Source organism: Nipponia nippon, unplaced genomic scaffold (genome assembly GCF_047370975.1).
Source record: "Nipponia nippon isolate SJK-2023a ecotype South Korea unplaced genomic scaffold, ASM4737097v1 scaffold_1, whole genome shotgun sequence".
Taxonomy (NCBI): domain Eukaryota; kingdom Metazoa; phylum Chordata; class Aves; order Pelecaniformes; family Threskiornithidae; genus Nipponia; species Nipponia nippon.
Genome location: NW_028262290.1, coordinates 141189367 through 141213984, shown reverse-complemented (window position 1 = coordinate 141213984; position 24618 = coordinate 141189367). Strand labels below are relative to the sequence as shown.

At 37.8% G+C, this 24618-nt stretch overlaps 1 protein-coding gene across 1 annotated transcript in view; it reads left to right on the top strand.

Annotated features, from left to right (window-relative positions):
* Positions 1 to 24618, top strand: part of VPS50 (VPS50 subunit of EARP/GARPII complex) — a 97885-nt gene that overhangs the window by 12578 nt on the left and 60689 nt on the right. Inside the window, exons 5-12 of the mRNA XM_087774818.1 lie at positions 2997 to 3050; positions 6233 to 6303; positions 6730 to 6847; positions 6932 to 6967; positions 9485 to 9567; positions 13367 to 13409; positions 17483 to 17581; positions 20726 to 20866. Coding sequence (XP_087630944.1) covers positions 2997 to 3050; positions 6233 to 6303; positions 6730 to 6847; positions 6932 to 6967; positions 9485 to 9567; positions 13367 to 13409; positions 17483 to 17581; positions 20726 to 20866 — 645 coding nt within the window. The remainder of the gene's footprint in view (positions 1 to 2996; positions 3051 to 6232; positions 6304 to 6729; positions 6848 to 6931; positions 6968 to 9484; positions 9568 to 13366; positions 13410 to 17482; positions 17582 to 20725; positions 20867 to 24618) is intronic.

The window sequence follows — 24618 nt, the reverse complement described above, 5'->3', positions numbered from 1 at the left end:
ATACCTGTTATCAATGTCTTGGCCATTCTGCCTGGATGGTGGGAACCGGCTGCTAGGGGAGTTGGTTTCAGTGCACGGCTGCTGCTGAAACATGAACTGGAAGGTGCATACGGCTAACGAATAATAGGGGTGAGAACTGGGCGTGTGGTTTCCAGAGAATATGGCCCACATGTGTCTTTCTTCTAGAAAAACAAAACCAAAAACTTTCAAAGCCAAAACTTTTGACGAGAAACATGTGTCCAATTCTTCCCCACCATCCCCCCAGTCAGGATTAGGGCTTTCTTGTGTCTTCTTTAACCTAGTCTAAATATGATTCTGCTATAGAAAGGAATTGTTGCTTGGGTTTGTTGTCCTCCTTGGGCATGTTCCAAGTTGCTAGAATTTCTTGTACGCTGTATATCGTGTCCTTGTGTCATATTTCCACGTGGAGTGTGAGAGACTTATTTTTTTTCTTCTCCTGTCTCAATTATTGTCCATTTATTTTGTGATATGTCACTTAGATTACTGTCTGTCTTAAGGACATTAGTGTCCTTCATAGAAGACAGTACTGCAGAATGTTGTATGTTCTTAGTTCAGTCCTAAAAATGCCTTAATACTAGTTGTGAATAGATTATGAGATAGAGGACTCACAATGTCTGTTGACAGATCACACAATATCTCTGCTTTTGAAAAAGAATAAATACTGCCTTTTTCACTTCAGTGCCTGTATCTATAGCTGACATAGACTTTTACAATAGTGGTTTAGAGATAATTCCAACTTCTAAATTTCTGTAACACAAGTCACTCAAATGAGTGTGAATTACAGGTAATAGAGCTCTGATCTTCCACTTCTCACTGACTGTTACCATCTGCTTTTGCACAGCTGGTCTTGGTCATGCCTTTGTTTTCGGGGTCACTATAGACTCTCTATTTTCTGTAGTTTTCCTGTTACAGTTTTCCTTTCCATTGGATGGATTCCAACTCACTCAAGACTTCTTTAATATGTGTATCATGACAGCTTTAATTTGTCCAGTCATCTTGGTACAGACAATTTGAATTAGGAGGCTTTTTAGTTGTACGTCTGTTTGCCTTCATTTTAATTAGTAGACTGATATCCTCAGCTGTATCTTTTTTTCTTCAGGAGATGAAATATTTTTTCCTGATGTGATTAGGAAAGCAAAAATTGTTTCGGAGAAAATTGTTTGGTTCCCTCAAAGAACATTGTTGCTTGCATGCATTGATAACTGCAGCCACATTCATTGCTAGCAATTGCAAATCTGGGTTCCTAAAGTTGAGAATTAAAAAATAAATCAATACAATTGTATGGAAGATGCCAAAAGGGGTGGGACAATTTGGAAATGAATAACCTGGGATAATATTGCTCATCTAAAAGAAAGGTAAGAGAATAGCTTGGAAGTTCAGAAACGTAGTATCAGTAAGTTCAGGGAAAGAAAAAAAAAAAAAAGAATACGGCTGTTGCAAATGCTCAACAGTGTTGAGGTTGTTATTAATCAAGGGTAGCTGAGAACTTGCGAAACAAAAGAAAGCAGTGAAAAAACTTAAAATGAAACATCTTTCATTCAGGTGTACTGCTTGATGAATCCCTTTAACAGTGAAGAATCAAACTGTTAGATCTGTAGTAGGGGAATGCATGACTAGCAGGTATATCCCTGTCCTGAAGTTTTTTACTGGTACAAGGCTAGCGGAAAGAACAGGTTCAAAAAGGGAGGTGAAAATTTCACAGGATATAGACTGCGCAGAGAACAAAACTTCTTTAGAGCCCCAAGGTCACGTAGGCTTGTGTAGCTTGTGGCCTGATAACGTCCTTTTCTGTCCCAGCTCTGCTCTGGAGTGGTTCTTCTGCTGTCCTGAAGAAGGAATCTTTATTATTTATAGAACAACTAAGAGATTTTAAAATCATTTGGTGATTCTGGCCATTTTTTAATGTGGAAGGAGGAGAGAATAGCTAGATATATGTCCCTTATCCAGATTGCCAGCTGATGATATCAGAGTACTTTGAACACCATTTGTGTGCAGGTGCTCTTCCAGAGGATGGGAACTGACCTGGTGGAGCCACTGTAAGTTTGTTACAGGAACGCTCGCTGAAGATCCCAACTTTGTGCTATGTTTAACTAAGCAGTCAAATATATGAAAACCTCCTCATCTCTCTTTCCCAGTAGTGCCTTGTGGGCTGGCTGGCTGTCACAGCCAGTTTTATTTTATTTTAATTTCTGTTCCCCAAGAAGAATATAGAGCAATCCCAATAATTTCATTATCATGTTTGAAAACGTTATTTGAAATTATTTTCTTAAATATTTGTGGTCCCTGCTGAAAAACAAAACAAACCACACTATTCTCAAGCTTGCGTTTATATGACTGTTAGTGTTGCGTTTTTTTTTTTTTTTTTTTAAGCTTGTGTGTTTGCGCACAAGAGCCTGATCAAGGTAGCAATGCCCATTTGTAAATTCAGTACAGACAGCTGGTCTCAGTAGTATTCCACTTACTGTTAGTGCAGAACAATGGAGAAAATTTTAAAATATGCATGTTCTGTGTGCTAAAGAAAGAGTATAATGTGCACAGGGTGAATATTCATTTTGACAGGGATTTTATTTAATACAATATGAGTCTGAAAGGTAGGTGTCCTTATGGCTTTCTTAGATCTGTGTGCTAGATGGTTAACTTAAATTTGTACCGTAGCAGTACCACAAGCAGAATATAAGTAGTGTCCCATATTATTTTTATTTTCTATTTCTATTTTAGCATGTTCCTTAACAAGCAGAGAGGCAAGGGATTAATTTAAACATGGCCACTAATTCCTAGATGGAACTGTAAACGTTTTTCTTATCTTGCTCTTAAGGAAAACTGATTGTCATTTTTAGGATTTTTTACCTTGTTGTGACATATTTATTAATAAATTTGAAAACTACAGAACTAAATGATACAGGATCACTTTAGTTTAGGGGTGGCCTACTTAATTGAGATTGCTATCTATCACATGTAATATTCTTCTTTTTAAGGTATCTAAGAAAGTTGCAGACTTGATTCTTGAAAAACAGCCTGCATATGTTCAGGTAAGACAACATTAACTTTTTCAGAGTAAACCGCTCCATTTTGTGCTGTTATAATGCTGCTCTTGTTTCATTAGGGATTCAATCTAGTAATTTGTTAGTAGAGATGCTAGTGCCTGGTTGGAACTAGCTGTCTATGTATGCTAAACCTGTATCTGTAGAGTGAAAAGAACCAAGGGCGTATTGAGCTGGAGGCCCTTAGGATGATAAAGGCTTTGGCATATGACCACTTTAAAAGGCTTTCTGAAAACATGAATTCACAGGCTTGATTAATACCTGTAGTGGACTTGAACAGGAGCTTCTTTAGTGCGTGTGTTTAGTAATGGTTTCAGGTCTTTTTCCATAAGAGAAAACAGCAATGACCTTTCTGAAGAGCACTTAACCAGAAACCTGCCACTAATCTCAGGCAGTTGTGAGAAGAAAGCATCTAAGAGAAGACTGAGCTGGAAATAGAGCCTCAACATGTCAAAGATCTCCGAGAGCAAAACAAAGCAAAACTGCTTTAGCTGCTTGCAGTAGAATATTGGCACATCTTCTCTCCTTGCTCCCAAAACGTAACTGGAACAGCTGTCATAATGATTCTCTAAAGGTGTTTTTTTCCTACCCATTTATTTTTAATCATGCCCCTATACATTTGGTCAGCTCTGCCTGATTTTATCTGATCTTTCCAGGAAACGACAGTGAGAATTCTGCAAAGTGGGAACTTCGGATTGTTATCAAAGTAGTCTGAGAATTATCCTGTGGTCGATAATTCTGTGTGTGTACAGCATCTTGCATGAGCATTGTCAAACCAGTGATTTTGGCAATTCTCATTTTGGTCAAGAAGCTGGAGAGAGTGTGGGAGGGCAATGATAGCTGTGTTTGGTGGTAGAGGTCTCATTTTTTTTTTTTCCCCTCCTTTCTCCTCTCTTCTCCTCTCCTTCCTCGTTAACCTTCTTCCAGTTACATCCCTCCTTTCCTTGCATCCTGTTTCTCAGCTGATACACTGTTGCTGCAGACTAGGGCTTGTACCTCCTGGGTGTTAACCCAGGGTAGATGTCTTGGAGCTGGAATTATTTTCCTCTTTCATCCAGAGCGCACAACTTCCTTTTCTGCTCACTTATGCTCGTGGCCTATGCATCCAGCCTTAGTGACCTTGTGAGTGTCCCATCTGTGCTCTGGCATTTTGCTGGGTAGAAGGAGGAGTGCTGCTGTTTAAAGAAAAATGGGGGGGTGAGCATTGCTTGCATCATCTCCTGCAATAGCTGGTGGAAGAAAAAAGCCATAAGGGTAATATTATTTCAGTTTTAGTTAAAGGAGTCAAGTGGGAGGTTATTGCAGAAGGAGGCTGGTTAAGTGCTACAGTGGTCATGTCTTCATAAGATAGCGTAGAGGGGGACAGAAAGAGTAATTGTACAGTATCCAATCGTTCTGGTGTAGTTTTGCTGTTGTGCATGTTCGGAATTGATGTTGAGTGAGTACTGCTTTTTCTGAATCCAGTAGCTTCACTTTGAAAACCCCCTCTCAATGCATAATAGTACTGTGGAGAATGTGCTTCTTGTATTTTGCAGTGTCATGTTGATATTCTTATCCCAGCAACATCTTAGTGAGGAGCACATGTTTTATACCAAGAAGTTCTTTCAGATGTTCCAAAGGGACAGTTAAAAATCCATCATGCCAGTCAGAATCTTTTAAAAACATTTCTCAAATGCATATTTGCCTGATTAAGTCAATAATCCTTCAGTGTTACTTAGGGGACACAGGCTTGCACAGTTATTCTTGTCAGTAGACTTATCAGAGATTTCTGGTGAGCATTGTAGGACTCACTTTCCCACTACAGGCACTACTGTGGGCTGAGAGGGGCATAGCACAGACACGGGGCAAGGGATTTACCGTTTTCCCTTCTTAGAAGGAAAGGCATTCTTTAGGAACAACCAATGGGTGGAAGATTGTCTTTGAGAAGAGAAAAAATGTATTTAGCCCTGAATGCTGGATGGCAGACTCCCTCTCTGGGGACCATTAGGCTGCACTCTCTCCTGGTGCCTCTCCATCCAGTCACGTTCAAAGGAGAGATTTTACAGAATCTCTACAAGAGGCGAGACTGGAATGGAGTCACTCCTTATTGTATGTGTTTCCTCATGAAAAAGGGAACGATGGCCTTTTGAATAGCTCTGACATTTGCAAAGTGTGTTTTTAGTGAGAAGCAGCTACTGAGGAAAGTAACCTTTGAATTTGGTTCCTTAAGATATTATGCATATCAGCAACTAAGCTGTCATTTATCCAAAAGCAACGTTGGTAACATAAAGGAGGGACTGGTTTTGGTGAAAGATGCAGCTCAGTGATTTGTCAGAATTACTTGCATCTTTGGAGACTGACCAGGAGCTGATCTTAAAGTGAACTAAACTTTAAACTTGTTTTTGCTTGTCATATCATTAGAATTAGATTAGTTTTCAAAGTGAAAATCTCCCTTCTCCCCATGGAAAGCACTTGATATATTTTGAAATGATGAGCAGTATTTAAAAAAAAAAAAAGTTTGTTTTTTTTTTCTTTAGTGTGGGAAGAGTGTTCACTTTTCTTCAGTGCTGTTCCTAACAAAAGAAATCCTAATAGTTATATTTGAAAATTTTATTTTTTTTAAAGGAGTTGAGATTATGCTAGGCACTTCACGAAGTCAAAATCAAGCTAAATTCAGGTCACCTGTGCTGAAGAGTCTTCAGCTGAAATTCAACAGGATACAATTAACGTTCATTATGAAGTGACATGTATTCAATTGGTAGAATACAAGTGCTTCTAAACAAGAAAATGCTGTGTGAAACATGGGGTTTTTTTGTTTTGTTTTGTTTTGCTGCTCTCTGGCATATTAAACCCTGTGCTTCTGTCCCTGAAGCTTTGATCATTCTGTTGTGGTGCATTAACGGTATAGAGATTCTAGGCTGAATGTACAGTATGTAGATGTAGAGGGTCCCACTGCAATGAAAATGGATTTCAAGTGTCTTTCTTCAGAAGAGAATTGTATTTTAAAAGATAGTTTATGTTAATGTTATGTTCCAGTGCTTAGCATATTTAAAATGATGAAATAAATAATAGATAAAGTAACTCTGCAAAGCCATTATGACATCTCAGGAGAAACTTACTAATCACTAGCCTTCGCTGGTGCGTAGCATGACTTTAACTTGTATATTTATTTAATCTATGTCTCTCTGTAGGAACTTGAACGTGTTACATCATTGCAGACTGGCCTTCAGTTAGCAGCTGTTATTTGCACAAATGGAAGAAGGTATCTTGCTTAAATAATGACAGAGATTGAAAGGGGGAAAACGTATTTAAGAAGAAATCTGTAAACCCAGAAAGTTTGCTTGCTGATATTTCCTGTTTATGTGCTGAATGCAATTAGCAATAGTAGTTAAAAGATACTGAAACAAATACCAACTGCTTTTTCTCTTGCAGCTCTCATTTTTTCAGTTGGGAGTTGTCTTTAAAACAGGAACCTTTTGAGATACACCACTGATCCACAGACAAGTTCTGCAGAAGGAAAACATACCTTCTTAGTAGTCTGTTGGTATCATCTCAGTTTCTGGGTTTCCCTAACAATGCTGACAATCTTATTTTCTAGCATGTATTTTGATGGACATGTTAGAATTTATTAGAAATAAGTTTTATTTTACATGTTGTCAAAGATTATGTTCATTTTTAACTTCTGCAGACACCTGAATATAGCAAAGGAAGGCTTCACACAAACTAGTTTGGGGCTTCTTGCAAATCAAAGGAAACGACAGTTGCTTATTGGACTGCTAAAGTCTCTGAGAACAATAAAAACACTGGTACGTACAATTATTTTGCTACTGAGCAAGAACATTTTTCTTCATTTCTGTGTAGTTATCATTTTTTTTTCTATTTATTTTTAGCAAAGAACTGATGTCCGTTTGAGTGAGATGTTGGAGGTAAGTCCCTGCCAGACTTATAATTTGAAGCTATTCTAAGTCTGCTTTTTGTCAGTCATCTTAATTTTGTCCCTTCTTTCCTTCCTCTTGCGATCAGGCTATGAATGTGTGTATCTGGTGAAATTATATTTTTATTCTTTTTTTAAATGTTGTGAGAAATACTTCATATCTAATTAGATAGCCCCTGTGCTTGGGGGGGGGGGAATGTTTCCTGTCAAAGGCTCAATCCTGCCTTTAGATCTGGGCACTGAGGCTTGAGTTAGTTCAGTAAGAGTGCTGTGGAGTCTTCTCTCCCCTCCCTACCCTCAGCTTATACTTCTTTACTGGCCTTAGCTTGATATTTGGAAGAAAAAAAAAAGTGAGATTTAGCCAATTGTTGATATACTGGGTCTGGATAAAGTACTTCTACTGGTATATTACTGTACAAATTTATATATGGGCTCCCTACTTAGTATTTTATTTGTAAGTGTAGTAGCTTCTCATTCATTGGGTTGGCTTTTCAATAGTCAGTTGTAGAAAACATTGCAGCATGCAGGCCATGACACTGAAAATTCTGCTGATACAGTATATATACTGCCTAAAAATGCAGTAGATACTGCACAGAGCAAAAATAAAATCTTGTCTTAAGGTGATTAATTGTATGAAAGACAGCTTCAGGATTTTATTGACAACTATATTTTAATCATGTAGTGTAAAAATTTTGGCTTGCTAGTTTGCCAAATATTTACAGCTAATACTGGATGGAACGTGATTATGGTAATCCCTAGTTACTAAATTTGGAAATTGAGTCTTAATAATTGTAACTCTTAAGATTCTTTGAGTTTAATTCCATCTTGGGTAATACACCTTATCTCAGCACACTTTCTTATTCTTTACTAAGCAAGCATGTATTAATTTACAGGCTGCATAAACATTGCCTTCTGCTCAGTAAGCCTTGTACAATGATTAGCTTTTCATGTCTGTGCTGTATTTTCTTGCACAGGAAATCAGCTCTTCACTGTCTACTCATAGGAGTTGTCTTGAGACAGAGGTGTGGGCGCTGCATTCACACCCAGACCCTAATGTCTGATTATCATAATTTGCAAGTGATTTTTAAAGATTAATGGCTGGAACTGCCCTTTCTGGCTAAGTGCTGTTTCAGAGCTGTGCTCAGGTCTGCTCCCAATAAGGTATCCCAGATATTGGCCAATTTATTGTCTTTACTCCAAGAAGAAGTTAGTAGCTTGGAATATGCATGAGAGCTATTAGTAGCCATTCCCAGAGGAACATCTAGATAGGATTCCCAACTAAAAAAACCTATAATAACTTACAGGGGTGAGCTGCATCTGGAGTATATTAGCGATATATGTTATGCAAGCAGGCTTTCTGATTTGAGCTCTGTTAGACTTAATGGAGCAAGTACCAGGTTTCCAATGGAGAAAGATGCAAAGAACTGTAAATGCAGCAATCATTTTAGACCAATGTACTGTTCTGTTTTCATCTAATGGATAATGTGTGTGGGTTTTTTTGTGTTTTTAATCTGTATTAGAATGCTGCTGTTAAAACCAATTTCATTTCAGAAACTTCTTTACGATAATAGCTGAATATAAATTGCCCTTGCGTTTTTACTCTTCAATCAATGACTTTGAACTTCTAGTAACAGCTTTGCATTTGAGCTCTCTGAAGCACGTAATATAACAGATGTAATTAGGACAAAAAAGGAAAGCTCTTAGTTATTAAAGAGGGTTTTCCTTCCTCCAAGAGCCTTTCTGGCCTCATATCTAATAGACCACAAAAATAGTAGTTATACCCAAGGCACTGCCCATGTTCTGTTGGCAAGATCCTGGGGTTTTACATTTTTGTGTGTATGTTTTTGTTTTGGTTTTGTGCTGGCATCTTCATGTACTTCCTGATTGATCTGTCTACCTACTGGGTATTCTTCTTATAAATTAGCACAGTAGTTCCATATTTTTTTTCTAAGGTATGTTCTTTTTGTCCTGGGGCCTTGTGTGAGCCAGTTGTCTTGAAAATCATTTCTAATTAGCTATAGAATGTGTCAAATTAAATAGTGTTTATTTGGGTATAATGTTGGAGTGTCTTCCTTGTGTCTTTTTAGGTTTTGTAAAATATGGCAACAACCTGCTAGTGCCTGAACTTACCTCTTTCCTTGCTCATGAATAGATCATATTGTATTAACAAAGGTTTGAAAGTTAACTGGGAAGATGTTAGTTGTTTTGTAATAAAAACTTTCTGATGTGTTTTGTATGAATGCATAAGGAAAAACAGCAAGTCATTTGTATAAGGTAATGTAATACATAGTGTTTTCAGATGTTGCTAACGTTGTCTGTTTTAATTCTAAACTGCTTGCACATTAAGTTCTGCAGTAGACTCTCACTCATTTTCTTTAACTTTACTGTATAGATGTAAGAGGCAAAATATTTTGTTTTTAATGTTTATACATAAGCATGCAAGCAAAAATGGGTATTACAGTGTTTGCTTCAAAAGCCAAATTAGCTTTCCATCGTATTTTATCCTAAGGAAGAGGACTATCCAGGAGCTATTCAGCTGTGCTTGGAATGCCAGAAAGCTGCCAGTACTTTCAAACACTACAGTTGTATAAGGTAAGGTGACATTGTGCAGATTTCAGCTTCTGTATGATTTTATTTGTAAATGGTATAAAACAGTGATCATAAATTCTCATTCTCTAAAGCAGCTTTGATTGAAATTTAATTTTCTGCTTAGAAAAGTAAAATTGAGGCATAAGCATATAAATAAAAGCATAAGCATCCTCAGTAGTTTCACTCCTCCATGTACCGCTACTAACCAATCTTCACAATCATAACATGATATAATCTATGTTTGGAGTACGTCATTGTTTTGTAACTGTTGTAGAATGTTGGTAGGTAAAGTTTCGACTAAGACTGAATTATACTGTACTACAACATGCAGCCTAGAGATACCTGAGCTAATTTTTTTAATAAGCAAGTTTATATTCTGGAATTAATTTACCTACAGCAAGATGGCTTGTGGAGGATAACTTACCCTGATTCTTGTCAATGAAATTAGCAAGTGCCGAGCTTCATGCTGTCATAGAGAAATTGCTTTCAGAACCAGAACTAATTCAAATATCTGCAGTTCCTAGCTTAGAAAGACTTGATGTTTCTATTGCTTTTCAGAAAGGAAAAAAAAAAAAAGAATTGAGTAAACGTTAAGTTCAAAGTCATAATAGATATGGCAATAAAGGAGTAAAATGAAGTGAATTTTGATTTTCTTTTTGTGTTGTTTTTAATTAGAATTTTAAATTTGTGGGTAAAATTCTGACATTGATTGATCTGTCAGAATGCTCTCTGACCTAGAAGGGCCAAAATCTAATGAAAACACATGCTTTGCCTCCCTCTGTCCTCTAAATGTGTGGTTTGTTGCAGCTGCAGAGTAGTTACCCATAATCCTCGATGTCAGTTTAGGATCTGCTTTTGAGGTGTAGTTGTTGCAGGATCTGAAGATGCATCAAAAAAGTATATAAAGTTAGAAAGTGTACCTGGAAATAAGCCCCTCTCTATTCTGAAGTCAGATTTCAAAGCTGCTTTTTGCTTTCTTTTTAGTTCGATAAAACTTGTGTGTGGATATAAATTGACTGTACAGCCAACATTTGCCTACATATATTAAAATTTTGAATCCCTTCCTTATATAGTAGTGAATGAAAACTATTCTTACTTATTTGAATGAGGAAAAATGACTGATTTCCCTCAGTCCTTGACAATTTAGTTGTTGAGAAGCAAGATGACTCCTGAACAACTTTGGCTCTGCTTGACTCTACCTTCTGTAGAGAGATGGGTCTTGCAGTCTCATCTATACTGTTCAGTAAGCTCTCCTTAGTATTTATTGCTCTTTCAGATGCTCTGTGGCTCGAAACATGAATCTGACTTATTCTGCATATCTCCTGCATTTTTTTTTTCTTTTGGAGAAATTAGCAACATTTATTCAGCTTGAAAAGGCAGCTTGAATTCTTAGAATCTTACAGTGCTCATCTGGAAAACCTTGCTCTTTCGAGATTTAGGTTAAATTACCCAGTTTCTTTGACTTAAATTCTGTTTTGTGTAAATGATATGAAAGTTTCTGTTGATTCACTTCAAGCTTTTATTGCAGCTTCAAAGTTTATCTCCACTACACTATGCCCAGTGTAGCAAAATTTGGAACTTAAACTAACAGTTCATGTTTTTGCCATTTGGAATATTTAACTGCAAAAGTCATACTGTTTTAAATCTGATAGCATACTGACAGGATATGTGACAAGTAGCTGTGTGGATTTACTTTGTTGTTGCACTCAAAGGGATATCCTTGCATCCAAGAAGACCATTTCTTGAAATAAAAGATGATGACAGAAATCATCATCACTGCTTCTTTATCTGAGAGAGTTTTTTGAGCTTGTTTTTGTTTGCATTGTGAGAGCAGGACATTTTAGCTGTAAATCCCAGCCCCAGTGCATACATTTCAGTCTCTGCACTGTTTTACTTGAAGAAGTCTGAGACAATATGTGTTGTATGGAATAATGTCTTACTAGCAGGGGATTGGGCTAAATGGATAAATGGGTTCTTTGCATTTCTGTTTAGGGCTGCAGTAAAAAACAGCTAGTCAAGAAAACAGACACGTGCTAGCATTTATAACATGTGCTTATATGAGGCGTCACCTTTGTATTTTACCATGAAGTTTTTACGGTATCCCTTTGGTTGTATGCTGTCCATATGACAAGAATCAGCGCCGCCTTCCTTTGTATGATCATTCTTCACATTTTTCTTGCTAGGTGGTGGTAGGAGTTGGGTGTAGCTCTTAAACAGCAGGGGATTTAAACCTTTCTATGAAGTGTATAATTTTTTTTTATTTTGGTGTATACATAATCTGAAGAGGCAAGCACTTCGGCTTCCCTGCTAAGACTTCTTTGGTTTTAAGGGTGGTTGCTTATTCTCCTTTGAAATAATAGGCTGGCTGTCTATTATTTTTGTTTTCCATTGTCTTCTTCCTAGGGAATGCTTGCATTATGTGATTCATTTTTGTTTAAAAACATAAATTAAAGTCTTTTGCCCTCTGCTTGTTGATCAGTTCTGATGTGAGTAGACTCCCTTGAAAAACCTGTAGGAAAATGTAGTGTCATAATAGGATGACTCGTCTGTTGCATTTGGGTCAAAATGTTACTTCTGTTATGTTGCAGTAATGTGCCTTCTAAAAATGCACTAATTTAGATTTGTATGGATGGGGATGCAAAAAAAAAGACTTCTAACACGTTTTTTATGAGCGAAATGAATGCCTTGAATTGAATTCTCAATTATGGTAAATGAGCTTTCATAATAATCATGTAGCCATTATGTCCAAGCACTACCTTTATAATTCTGGCCTAGAAAATATATATAGATTTAGCTGGACACTTGTAACCTTTCTTTGGAGGGTTGTATCCAGGTTATCTAACAGAACGAAAAAGGAAGGGGTGATGGGCATGTCATTTAAGTGGAGAGAACTAGGTAGGGAAGCTAGAATCTATCTTTTGATAGTTAACGTAGGCCCCTTAGGAGAAGATTCAGAGCACAGAAGTAAGTTGACTAAAATCAGGTATGGTGATTATTCCATGAAAACTCTGTGCTTTCCATGCTTGAAGCACACTACTGCAAATGCCTATTTCTTGATTGCTTCGACCCTTCCAAACAAAAACATAGTAGTTGTATTTTGTGTCTTATTTTTCTGTCTGGTCTTCTGAAATTTTTAAAGTTGATTGTTGGAAAGGAGCGGTTGTGCTTTTCTTTGTCCTAAATAGTTTCTCTTATGGTAACTATTTTTGTTAATCTTTCCATACGAAATATAGCTCAGAGAAGTGAAATGGTCGTCTTAAAAAGATTTTCTGAGAGTTGTGTAAGCTTAAGTTCTTTTTTTTCCTATAATGTTTCCGTAAGGGTTTCCTGAGCAACAAATAAAAGTTACTGTACCATAGTTCGCAAAGCCTTGACAGCCCTGACCTTCGTGGATATGTTCTACTGTAGACCACAGTGCCAAATCAAAACATGTAGAGCATGAGTTTCTTGGGGGTTAGGAGTGTCTTTGAATGCTTGGCTAAATCCTAGCAGGATGGGGTCTTGTCTGGGCCCTCCTTAACACTGTTGCATTATAAACCTAGGATACTGTGCTGCTGCAACAGATATTTTAACTTGAAGTGTTAGGACTACTGCAAATGCCTGCAGTAAGTGCCTTTCAGTAATACCAGTAGTGTGGTGATGCTTGTCTGACACAGTAACAGCAGGTTAATGATTTATGATAAATTACTATATTGTGGCTCAGTAGCAGGCAAATGTGTTTTTTTGGAAACAAGAAACTTGGTGTGAAATGTTAATATGATCAGTAGTTTTATTTTAAACTTTATTTTGCTTTCATTAATAGTGAGTTGAATTCAAAACTGCAAGACACCTTGGAACAAATAGAGGTAAGAATTAGTATATTGATGTTTAGTATATGTTAGTATTTAATCTCTAGGTATTTTCTAATACGTTATTAGCGATTACAGAACGTGCACATTTCCTTCAAATACTGTCTTTGGAATGCTATAGTCATTGCTATTCATGTAGACTTTTGTGCTGCAGTCAACCTAAATGCTCTGCAATGTGTTATCAAACTTATGAGCCCAGCTCCCCAATTGTGCCCACTTTAAGTGGTAAAGCAGTCAAATAAAATAGGCACATAACATTGGAAGTACTGAAGCAAAGGTATGCTCCCTGTATGATGATGTATGGTGGTTTTCAGTCCATGAACTGCTGTGAATTCTTTAGACTACCCCTGAATAGTTGTGAAAAGTAAATTAGCAGCATGCCAATAGGTTTGGATAAGCTACACAAGAGATGACACTTTCACTTGAAATTTTAAAGGTCAGCAAACTGGAAACTGCTGGATAGGGCCAGTGATAAGCCCTAGGAAGTAAGAATGGCTGGGAAAGATGCGACTAGACAGATCAATTTAAGTTGGTAGATAGTATCGCAAAAACAAATGAACGTAAAATGATAAATGTCTTGCTGAAAATTGGTGACCAAAGAAAAGATAATGAACAATAGGAATTCTTTTAACTCCATGTGGTGGGTTGACCCTGGCTGAACACCAGGTGCTCACCAAAGTCGCTCTATCGCTCCCCCATCCTCAACTGGACAGGGGAGACAAAAATATAAGGAAGAGCTCGTGGGTTGAGATAAAGGCAGGGAGATCACTCACCAGTTACCGTCATGGACAAAACAGACTCAACTTGGGGAAATTAGTTTAATTTATTACCAATCAAATCAGAGGAGGATAATGAGAAATCAAACCAAATCTTAAAAACACTTTTCCCCCACCCCTCCCTTCTTCCCAGGCTCCACTTCACTCCCGATTTTCTCTACCTCCTCCCCACCATCAGCACAGGGGGACGGGGAGTGGGGGTTGCGGTCAGTTCATCACATGTTGTCTCTGCCACTCCTTCTTCCTCAGGGGAGGACTCCTCACACTCTTCCCCTGCTCCAGTGTGGGGTCCCTCCCACAGGAGTCAGTCCTCCATTAACTTCTCCAACATGAGTCCTTTCTATGGGCTGCAGTTCTTCGCAAACCGCTCCAGCGTGGGTCCCTTCCACGGGGTGCAGTCCTTCAGGAACAGACTGCTCCAGCGTGGGTCCCCTGCAGGGTCACAAGTCCTGCCAGCAAACCTGCTCCAGCGTGGGCTCCTCTCTCTCCACGGGTCCACAGGTCCTGCCAGGAGCCTGCTCCAGCACAGCCTTCCCACAGGGTCACAGCCTACTTCGGGCATCCACCTGCTCTGGCGTGGGGTCGTCCACGGGCTGCAGGTGGCTATCTGCTCCAGTGTTAACCTTCATGGGCTGCAGGGGGACGGCCTGCCTCACCACGGTCTTCACCATGGGCTGCAGGGGAACCTCTGCTCTGTTGCCTAGAGCACCTCCTCCCCTTCCTTCTTCTCTGGCCTTGGTGCCTGCAGAGTTGTTCCTCTCACATATTCTCACTCCTACCTCTCGCTGCAATTGCTGTTGCATATGGTTTTTTTCCCCCCTTCTTAAATACATTATCCCAGAGGCGCTACCACCGTTGCTGATGGGCTCGACCTTGGCCAGCGGCGGGTCCGTCTTGGAGCCGGCTGGCATTGGCTCTGTTGGAGAGAGGGGAAGCTTCTAGCAGCTACTCGCAGAAGCCAGCCCTGTAGCCCCCTCGCTACAAAACCTTGCCGCACAAACCCAATATGCTCCATTGCTAGGTAATTTTGAGCTGGAACTTGGCAAGCTTTTTCTAAGAAGTCTAGTAATGTACATCTGTATAATGGACAGGTAGTGCACGTAATGCATACACGTGTAATGCATAGCAGGAGACTGAATTAGCTATCCCAGCAGCTCTCTATGCCTCTGGTTATGTGCCCTTCAGAAAGTCAGATTAGTGCATGTGCTATTGTACCTCATTATTTAATTCCCTGTACAATTAGAACTTTGTTAGATATCCTTCATTTATGCCTTTGTACTTTTGTTTTCTTGCAAAGCTTTTTTTGGTTTTTTACTCTTTCACTGATACATGCTCTATTCAGAGCATGTCTGGTTCAAAAGACCTAATGAAATGACTGTTTTCATCTCACTCTCACGTAGGACAGTCATTAAACTAATCTCTCTTTTTTTTTTTTTAAGATCACTCAGCTTGCATTCCTATTGCTTTCATTTACTTGCCATTTATTCCTTGTGAGCAAACATTGATGTTGCTTGAAAGGAGGCTTGCATCTTTACTTCCTTCCAGTAACACTTTTGCAGAGCAAATTCTGCTTGTACTAAAGTCTGGTAAAATGTGCCATGTTGGTTGGTGAAAACAATTCACAGCTAGCCAAATAATCATATTCAAGATTTTTATTTATTACTTGTGAATTTATAGAAATATCTTATTTTCCTCCTGTGAAAGTATCTTATTTTCTACTGGGATTATGTCTATGCATATGGGAGAAATGTAAGTCATCCTGGGGTTCATAGAGTGTTCCTGTGAAATACATTCTCTAATTAATATAGAATCATATTTTACTAATTAATATTAATAAAATACAGGGTGGCATATAGTGGAAGGAACCGTTGAAAACTGTAGCTGAAAAGATTAATGTGCTCTGTGTTTAAGAGCTCTGTTCATGGGCAGTTTGATATCCGTGTTTCTCTCTTTGTACAGCTGTTCTGCATGACATAAGAGAAGGAAAAATATTTTTTTAAATTGGTATATGGCTGAAATTCAAATTGCTGAGTAACCTTTTAAAGAAGTTCTGAATCTTTAAGTTACTTGTCCTTTTACCGTTTTTTTTAGGAAAAAATGCAGTTTTTGATTGTACTCTAGTCTCCTTTTTTACATTTAAAGAAAATATTGATCTGCTTAAAAAACCCAGCAAAATAAAACACACACCCCCCGCAACAGCAACAAAAACCTCTCACCAAATCTCTAGGTTTAAGATCCATAAATATTTTGTGGCTAATGAAGTAATTAATGAAAATTTGCCAGTGGAGTAAGTAAAAGTACATAGGGACTAAACAACCATCTCCTGTGGTTTCTGTTTGCAAGAGCAAGACTACATTGCAAGATCCTTAAATAATAAGAATTGAAATGGCTTTAGTGACTAGCAAGGAGAGAAAATATCTGCTAGCTGTATATGTTGTTATATGTTATTGATTCCTGTTTTCTTTTCTTGCATTGTTGATTAAAAATAACTAGAGTTAGGCTGTGTATCTCTGAATATATGGCAGCATCTAAGTGAGAATTATGTTATTAAGCTACATGGGCAAATTCTTGGAAGCTTTATTAGTCAGTCATTAAGTATATGATCCTATTTTAGTTTTTTTTCACTCAGTGCACATAGTAGATGAACTTCATTTATTGCAGAGCTTTTCAGTATGCTCAGACACAGCTCTGATGGCAGAACTAGTATTTGTGTGCGTCTGCTTTCTTTTTTTTCTCCTATGGTACTGATCATTGTGCTGGTATAGTACTCCATAAATGACTTATTTCACAATGAACTTTTAAGTCGGATAGTGTTAATTCCATTTAATAGATGGCAGTCAGAGGGTTAAGAAGTCTATAATTGAGTTGCTTGAGCTGAATCACCTGTGGAGCATTTTCATTTTTTTTTCCCCAGATATGGGTTTTTCTTAGAAGTGGGAGTAGACCAAGTTAGAAATCCCAGCTCTGCCGTGCTGGGGTGCTAGACCTTCTTGAAGTAAACATCACTTTGAATTTGACTTCAGTGAAGTAGTGTACTTTTTACTGTGCTTGTTCTTGGAAATGGTGGAACTGTTTGGCTGACAGAAATTTCAGACTGAAGTACTGTAGGCTGCAAGAAGTAACATTTGAGCACCTCAGAGTAGTCCAGTAATATACAGTCTTGGCTATTTTACAAGCATAATTATCAGATTGTTTAAATAAACATCTTTTCCTCACTTGCTATTGTTTAAGTAATTTATTACTTGGCCTGTTTTTACTTAGTGTTTAATACATTTTTTTCCTTCATTTATATAGGAACAATTGGACGTAGCACTCTCCAAAATATGCAAGAACTTTGATATCTGTCATTATACAAAGGTTCAACAAGCTTACAGGCTGCTTGGAAAAACACAGGTTAGTACTCATCTTTTGAGTAAGTCACAAAGAACAGTGGTGTAACAGCGTGAAGCTTTGAGTACTGTGATGGAAATTTATTTTCCTAATTGTTGTGGTTTAACCCCAGCTGGCAACTGCGCCCCATGCAGCTGCTTGCTCCCTTCCCCTGGTGGGATGGGGGTGAGAATTGGAAGAGTAAAAGTGAGAAAACTTGTGGGTTGAGATAGAGACAGCTTAATAGGTAAAGCAAAAGCCACACACGCAAGCAAAGCAAAACAAGGAATTCATTCCCTACTTCCCATCGGCAGGCAGGTGTTCAGCCATCTCCAGGAAAGCAGGGCTCCATCACGCGTAACCGTTACTTGGGAAGACAAACACCGTCACTCTGAACATCCCCCCCTTCCTTCTTCTTCCCTCAGCTTTCTATGCTGAGCATGACGTCATATGGTATAGGATATCCCTTTGGTCAGTTGGGGTCAGCTGTCCCAGCTGTGTCCCCTCCCGACTTCTTGTGCACCCCCGGCCTCCTCACTGGTGGGGTGAGAAGCAGCAAAGGCCTTGACTCTGCGTAAGCACTGCTTGGCAGTAATGAAAACATCTCTGTATTATCAACGCTGTTTTCGGCACAAGTCCAAAACATAGCCCAATACTAGCTTCTGTGAAGAAAATTAATTCTGTCCCAGCCAAAACCAGCACACTAATGCTGATGAATCTTGCTGAGTATACAAAGGCTTTTATAATGCTCAGATAACAATACTTGCTAAAGGTAAACTGTCTATTACTGTGACATGTAGCATTTTGGACATGGTATAACTGTAACAGTTCCGTATTTCAGCGCTGTTTATAATGGTATTTGCATTATTACTTGTATTTGGGCATGTGAGTACTATTTTTCATAGCTAGGGCCATGTTACTGAGTTGTGTACAACCTGTACCTTGTATGTGTGAGTTCCCATTTTATATTGTATTTTGAGTGTGACAGGAATGAAGATGTGAGGAGATTTTTTTTTGGCAACAAAATATGACACATGAAATATCAAACCTATACTGTGGACATGTCCTAAAGTTACATCTCCATGTGCCTAAGAGCCTTTCTTTATGTAAATAGGAGTAGGTCTAAACTCTGTGATAGGATGTCATTCTCTTCTGTTCGTGCACTGCCTTGAGGCTTAGGATGGTTTCTCTGGGAAGGCAGTGAACCTGTTTCCTTCTGAAGCAGATATGAAGTGTGGGAGCTAGTACCAAGCTCCTGTGAAATAAAGGGAGGTAAGGAGATGAGAAAGTCCTGGAAGCATCTTCCATCAGTGATCAGTGTTCATAACAAAGTGAGGCTAAACATGGTGGTGCCAGTGTAGCAATGATGTTTTGCTTAGATAAGAGATTCCTCCAGAAAGCTTTAATTGCTAAGGATCACATCAAAGTGCCTGTCCCCTGATGAAGACAGGATGAGAACCCCATTCCTTCTTTATTATGCTTGGGGTTCTTTTTAATGTTGTTTCGCAGTATTCAGAAGCATGTCTGACATTAGAATGCCTTTTTTGGGTTTGTTTTTAAATTTCTGTTTGGTTTTTGTTTCTCTCTAATGAGAACCTTTCTAGCAAAGTTGCGTTCTTTTTCCATGGCTTGACTATGGTAACAGTGTAACTCTGCAATAGGATAGAAACGGATTTCTCTTCCCATACTTTGACAATGTGCAGAATTATTGGAGTGCCTAAAGACTGCATCTTAAAATCAGGGGAGAAGCCTAATTAGACTTTTTCTTTGTTAGTGCATTGTATGCAATTTCTTTGTTTACTGAACAAAAGTAGATACAATGCATTCACTGCTCCAGAGTCTAATGCATGATATGTTGAGAAAGGCAGACTTTTTTGTTCAAGAGAAATGAAGTTTCTGAACAAAACAAGTGTTACTTGTTACTGCACAGTTTTGCCTGCTCAGTTCTCATGAAAGAATGACTTGGTTTTGACATTCTTTTTATTGCTATTAAAGTATGTATTTTGAACTTGTCCTGAAAAGAATTTAATTGCATCATTATTGAAATATCTCCTATTTGACCCCTCCTCATTAAACAAAATGACAAGAACCTTCAGTGTCTTCAGTATTTTCCATGTTTTCATTTGTCATTCTGTTTTCTTTGACTAATTCAAGTTAGGAGTAGCTGTAGAAGATGGGTTATTTGCAATAGGAGTGAAGCAGAACTGCTTGTTCATTTCTTATGGGAGTAATTAGGTTCTCAGCTCTTGTCAGTAGCTGAGAATGTCAAATAGCAAATAGTGAAACTGACCGTTTTCAAATCTGCAGGATCTGAGAACGTCATTCTGGCTCATCAAATAAATTTTATCAATTCTTATATACCATATATACCGATTATTAGCATATCTTGAAACAGTGAGAAAATTCAGTGTCTGAAATGGACTAACGTTATGTACAGTTTATTAACAAAGGATCAGAGAAACAGCCTGACCTGAAACTCAGGCATGATTATGGCAAAACTTGTATGCTATATAGTCATCAGTGTTTAGTACATACACTGGTATTTTTTTCTGAAAAAAGTAAGTTTTGTTAACAAAAGTCACTTTATTTTTATTGCAAAGAGGGTTTTTGTAAGAGGTTTATTGATGTGATGTGCATGCCTTTCTGTAACACTTAATCCTACTTTATATTCTTCAAGGAAGAACTCAGTTCGTCAAGTAGATGGATTGAAGACTTTGTAATTGTGGTTTTAGTTTTATTAATTGCAAGGGAAATATTTTTATTTTAGTTGGAAGTGTTTCCAGTGGGAAAAATAGCACTGATCTCAACTCATTTCTTTTTGACACATTTATCAATGATTGGGAGGGTAAATGAATGAATGAGTAAATTCTATAATTAAATATATTCTATACATGTGAAATTAATATTTGCTGGTGATAATGTCAAAAAAATGATGAGTTATAGAGGGAAGATGGCAGGGGAAACCGATTTTACTGGTAATACCTGAACTCTTCTATGTTACCATATTGTAATATTGCCAAGACCTATGTTAGGTATTTTTGAAACAAAGATTGGAGGCCATGCTTACAATCTCCTGTGTTCAGTACTGAAAAAGACTACACTAAAAGACTATGGCATATGACAAATTGAGTTTTAATACTTGATGTTATGTTATTCCTTTTCTTTCAGACAGCAATGGACCAGTTACATATGCACTTCACTCAAGCCATTCACAACACTGTGTTTCAAGTAGTCCTTGGATATGTGGAGCTGTGTGCAGGAAACACAGACACCAAGTTTCAGAAGTTACAGTACAAAGACCTCTGTACAGTATGTGGTTCTTGCATATATGTGTATTTTTTTATTCTGAATTTTTCCACTGATGAAAGTGTACCTTATGTAAGTAGGGAGTCGGTTATTAAAATAACTATAAATAGCTACTATAGTTTCTTAATGCAACTCATAGGCTAATTGAGAGATTGGTTATTCACGACTTAATGCTGGTTTTAATTGCACTAAATCTTAGCACTTTGGAGTTAGTGTACACACCATCTAAATGTAAAGTAGTAAATCATAGGGTACAAAGAGGAGATCAATATTTCAAAATTCCCATGTCTTCAGTGTAGTATGCTAGTTACTGGAATCACTATTAGGTTTGAACTTTATTTCAGTGCATTTCGGCAGTATTCACCATTTCTGTAATACTGCATTTCAGTAAGGATTCTTGTAAAGGTGTTAACTTAATGGAGTCTTCCCTTTACTCCTAACTTTGTATCAGATTCATTGCACTTTTGGTATCAAGATAAGGGACAGCTGTAATATTGAGATACAAAAGCCTGATGTTAGGCAGGTCATAGACTGGACATAACTGTATTTGCCTCTCGTATAGATTTTAGATGCAGTTTCTTGCGTGTTGTCGTGGTTCAAGCCCGGTCGGCAACCAAGCACCACACAGCCACTCGCTCACCCTCCCCTCTGCCCGGTGGGATGGGGGAAAGAATCGGAAGAGCAAAAGTTAGAAAACATGTGGGTTGAGATAAGACCAGTTTAATAATTGAAATAATAATGATAATGATAATAATGATAATAATAATAATACTTTAATGAAAAGGAAAACAACAGAGAGAGAGAGAGAGAAACAAAACCAAGCAAAAACAAGTGATGTGACCGCTCACCACCCGCTGACTGATGCCCATCCCATCCCCGAGCAGCGATCACTGCCCCCCAGCCAACTTCCCCCAGTTTATATGCTGAGCATGATGTCATATGGTATGGCATAGCCCTTTGGCCAGTTGGGGTCAGCTGTCTTGGCTGTGCCCTCTCTCAGCTTCTTGTGCACCGGGCAGAGCATGGCAAGCTGAAAAAGTCCTTGACCAGTGTAAGCACTGCTTAGCAACAACCAAAACATCAGTGTGCTGTCAACATTATTCTCTTACTAAATGCAAAACACATCATTATGCCAGCTACTAGGAAGAAAATTAACTCTGTCCCAGCTGAAACCAGGACATGTTTTTTTTTTATATTCTTGGTATATTTTGTTTATTTTTTTAAAATGTTATTAGACTGAATTACTCTCTTTTGAGTAGTATTTTTAGTTCACTCTTTAATTCTTCCGCTTGTGATCTTACTGTTACACCCTGAGAAGTTTTTTTAAACTTCAGTGGTGGGGAGAGAGAGTGTGTGATATTTTAGGTGGTTGTAATATTGATTTAAAACTTGAAATTTTGTCTCTATCTTGGAAGTTCTTAATTTGTTTCAGTCACAGGCTAAGCCCTCATCATAATTCATCAACTCAAGGACCCACCCCTTCAGTTGCGATTTATTAAATCAAAGTACAGTCACAAGGAGATAAAAGTTCATTTTCTGATCCACTTTCTGCTCTTTCACTTCTCAGATCTCCTGGGATTGTGTAGCTTCCACTAGTCAGCAACACATCTACACTGAAAACCATTTCATGGTGAAGAGGTGCCCCTTTGACTTAGAAGTCTTACATAATCTAAGGCCCTTCATATGAGTGAAAGTGGATTATGAAAAATTAATTTATTGGGAGTGACATAAGTATTAATGAACAGAATGAGTAAGGTTCCAGATAGGTTGTATTTGCAGTTCACTGAGATGAACTCTAGTTGAAGAAAGCCAGCAAACCGTGATCTCTGTTCTCCAGACTGCAGCCCTTTCATACTTCTGCTTTAAGTCTTCAGAGGGTGTTTTCATTTTCATTTCTTAGTTTCAAATGCACTTTTCTTCTGAGTTTTTTTGCTTTATACTTCTATATGCCCTTTAGTATTATTTCTCATTCTTTGCTAATATTTATGATACTAAGCCCATTTATTTACATTTACAAACAGTACTACTGAGCTCCTCCTGGCATCTTCTACAGTACAGATTGTGTGCTGCTGTTAATCCTTATTCTCTACAGTGCAGAAGGATCTTTCAGATCACTGGAAATACCGTATTTTGTAACACAGAAAGAGTGCCTTTAACTGTGTGGTTACAAAATTATTACCTCATTATTTCTATTTGTTTTTCCTTCTGCAGCACCCTCATGAGATGCTTCTTTAGTTATGTGAGCCTGCAATAGCTGGAATCTGTCAGTCTGTATAAAGGAAGGTACCTAAACTTTAGGACTATAATGTACTATGAATTCTGCAGTAATTTCCTTGAAATTTATTGATTTAGAAAAAAAAAATTTCATTACTCTCTTCGTAACAATTAGGTATTTAGGGACAGGCTGCAGATGGGAAATTTTGGTCTCTGTTACAAACCGTGCTGTTCAGTGTTGGTTGTTGCCTGTTGCAGTGCATTTTTTGAAAATCAGAGCGCTGAATAAGCTGGGCTATCACAGCAATTCCATTTCTAGCTTCTCATGGAAAAAATACCGACAGATTTTCATCTTGTGTATGCAGTTGTCAGGGAATAAATTGTTTAAGACTAAAATATGAGCCTTCTTTCTCAAGCTCTGGTTCCAGTGAGAACCCTCTTCAACCTGTCTACACTGTTAAGCCAGGATGCTCATAACATGTAAGTGGTTATGGAGTGCTTACTGTAATTAAACAATGGAAGTCATACAAAATTGAAGTCTTCCTTTTTGAGCAGTTCTCCTGTTGTGTGTTTCTAAAAATCTTTCTAAATGAACTCATTTAGCTCATTTCCATTTTACGTGAGTAGTGAGGGACTATGGTGAGGTTTTTGTCTTTGTTTTAATTTTTTTTTGTTTGTTTCTTTTCTGGAAGTCAGATAATGGATTTTATAATAATGTGGGTTTTTTTAAAAGAATAATGTTTTCAATAATTCTTAGCCATTTACGTAAGTTACGTGCCTGTGCACTCTGCATCACTATTTCCTTGTTAAGCATTTCTTTTCCTAGTGATATGCCATGCTCTAACTCTTCCTCCTTTTGAATACTACTGGAGCAGGGGAGAATAAGGCTGCTTCATCTTGAAGTTTTGATTTTCTTTATTCTAGCATAAGTTCAAAAAAAATTCAGTTGTTTATTTCCTTAGTCTAGATGGAATTATCTTGGTATTTAGAAAGTGGTCCTTTCTTCCTGGCCACCTGGAAGCCAACATGTCTTCAAGTATAGTGATCTGCACAACCAAAGTTTAGATTTTACAGCTACTAAAAGCCCTGAAATAGAGTAAAAGTAACATTTTTCTGATGAGTTGGCTGAAAAAATTACTGAAACAGTTGTTGAAATGGCAGAGCAACTTACTGTTTAAATGATAAACTTACTACCCTATTTTGTTCCATCGTTAGCAAAGGCCTTTAGTATCTGAGATTAAAGTGTCTCAGTAATGCAGGCAGTAATGTATATCAACTCTCCAATTAAAGGGTGTTTTAGGAAAATAGTATTCTCACTTGTTACTTTTTTTTATGCACCAAGAACTTGATTTTTTCTTTTTTTTGTTGGTGCGTCCAAAATGCCTAATTTATATCCTTGAGGCAGCTCTGGTTTGATAGGGAACAGAACCAAATAATAATTCATTTAAAAAATAGCCAAGCAAACAGAAAAGACATAATGATTAATATGAGGCCTCCAGATACTTTTGCTAGTGACATCTATTAATGCTAATGAACAGTTT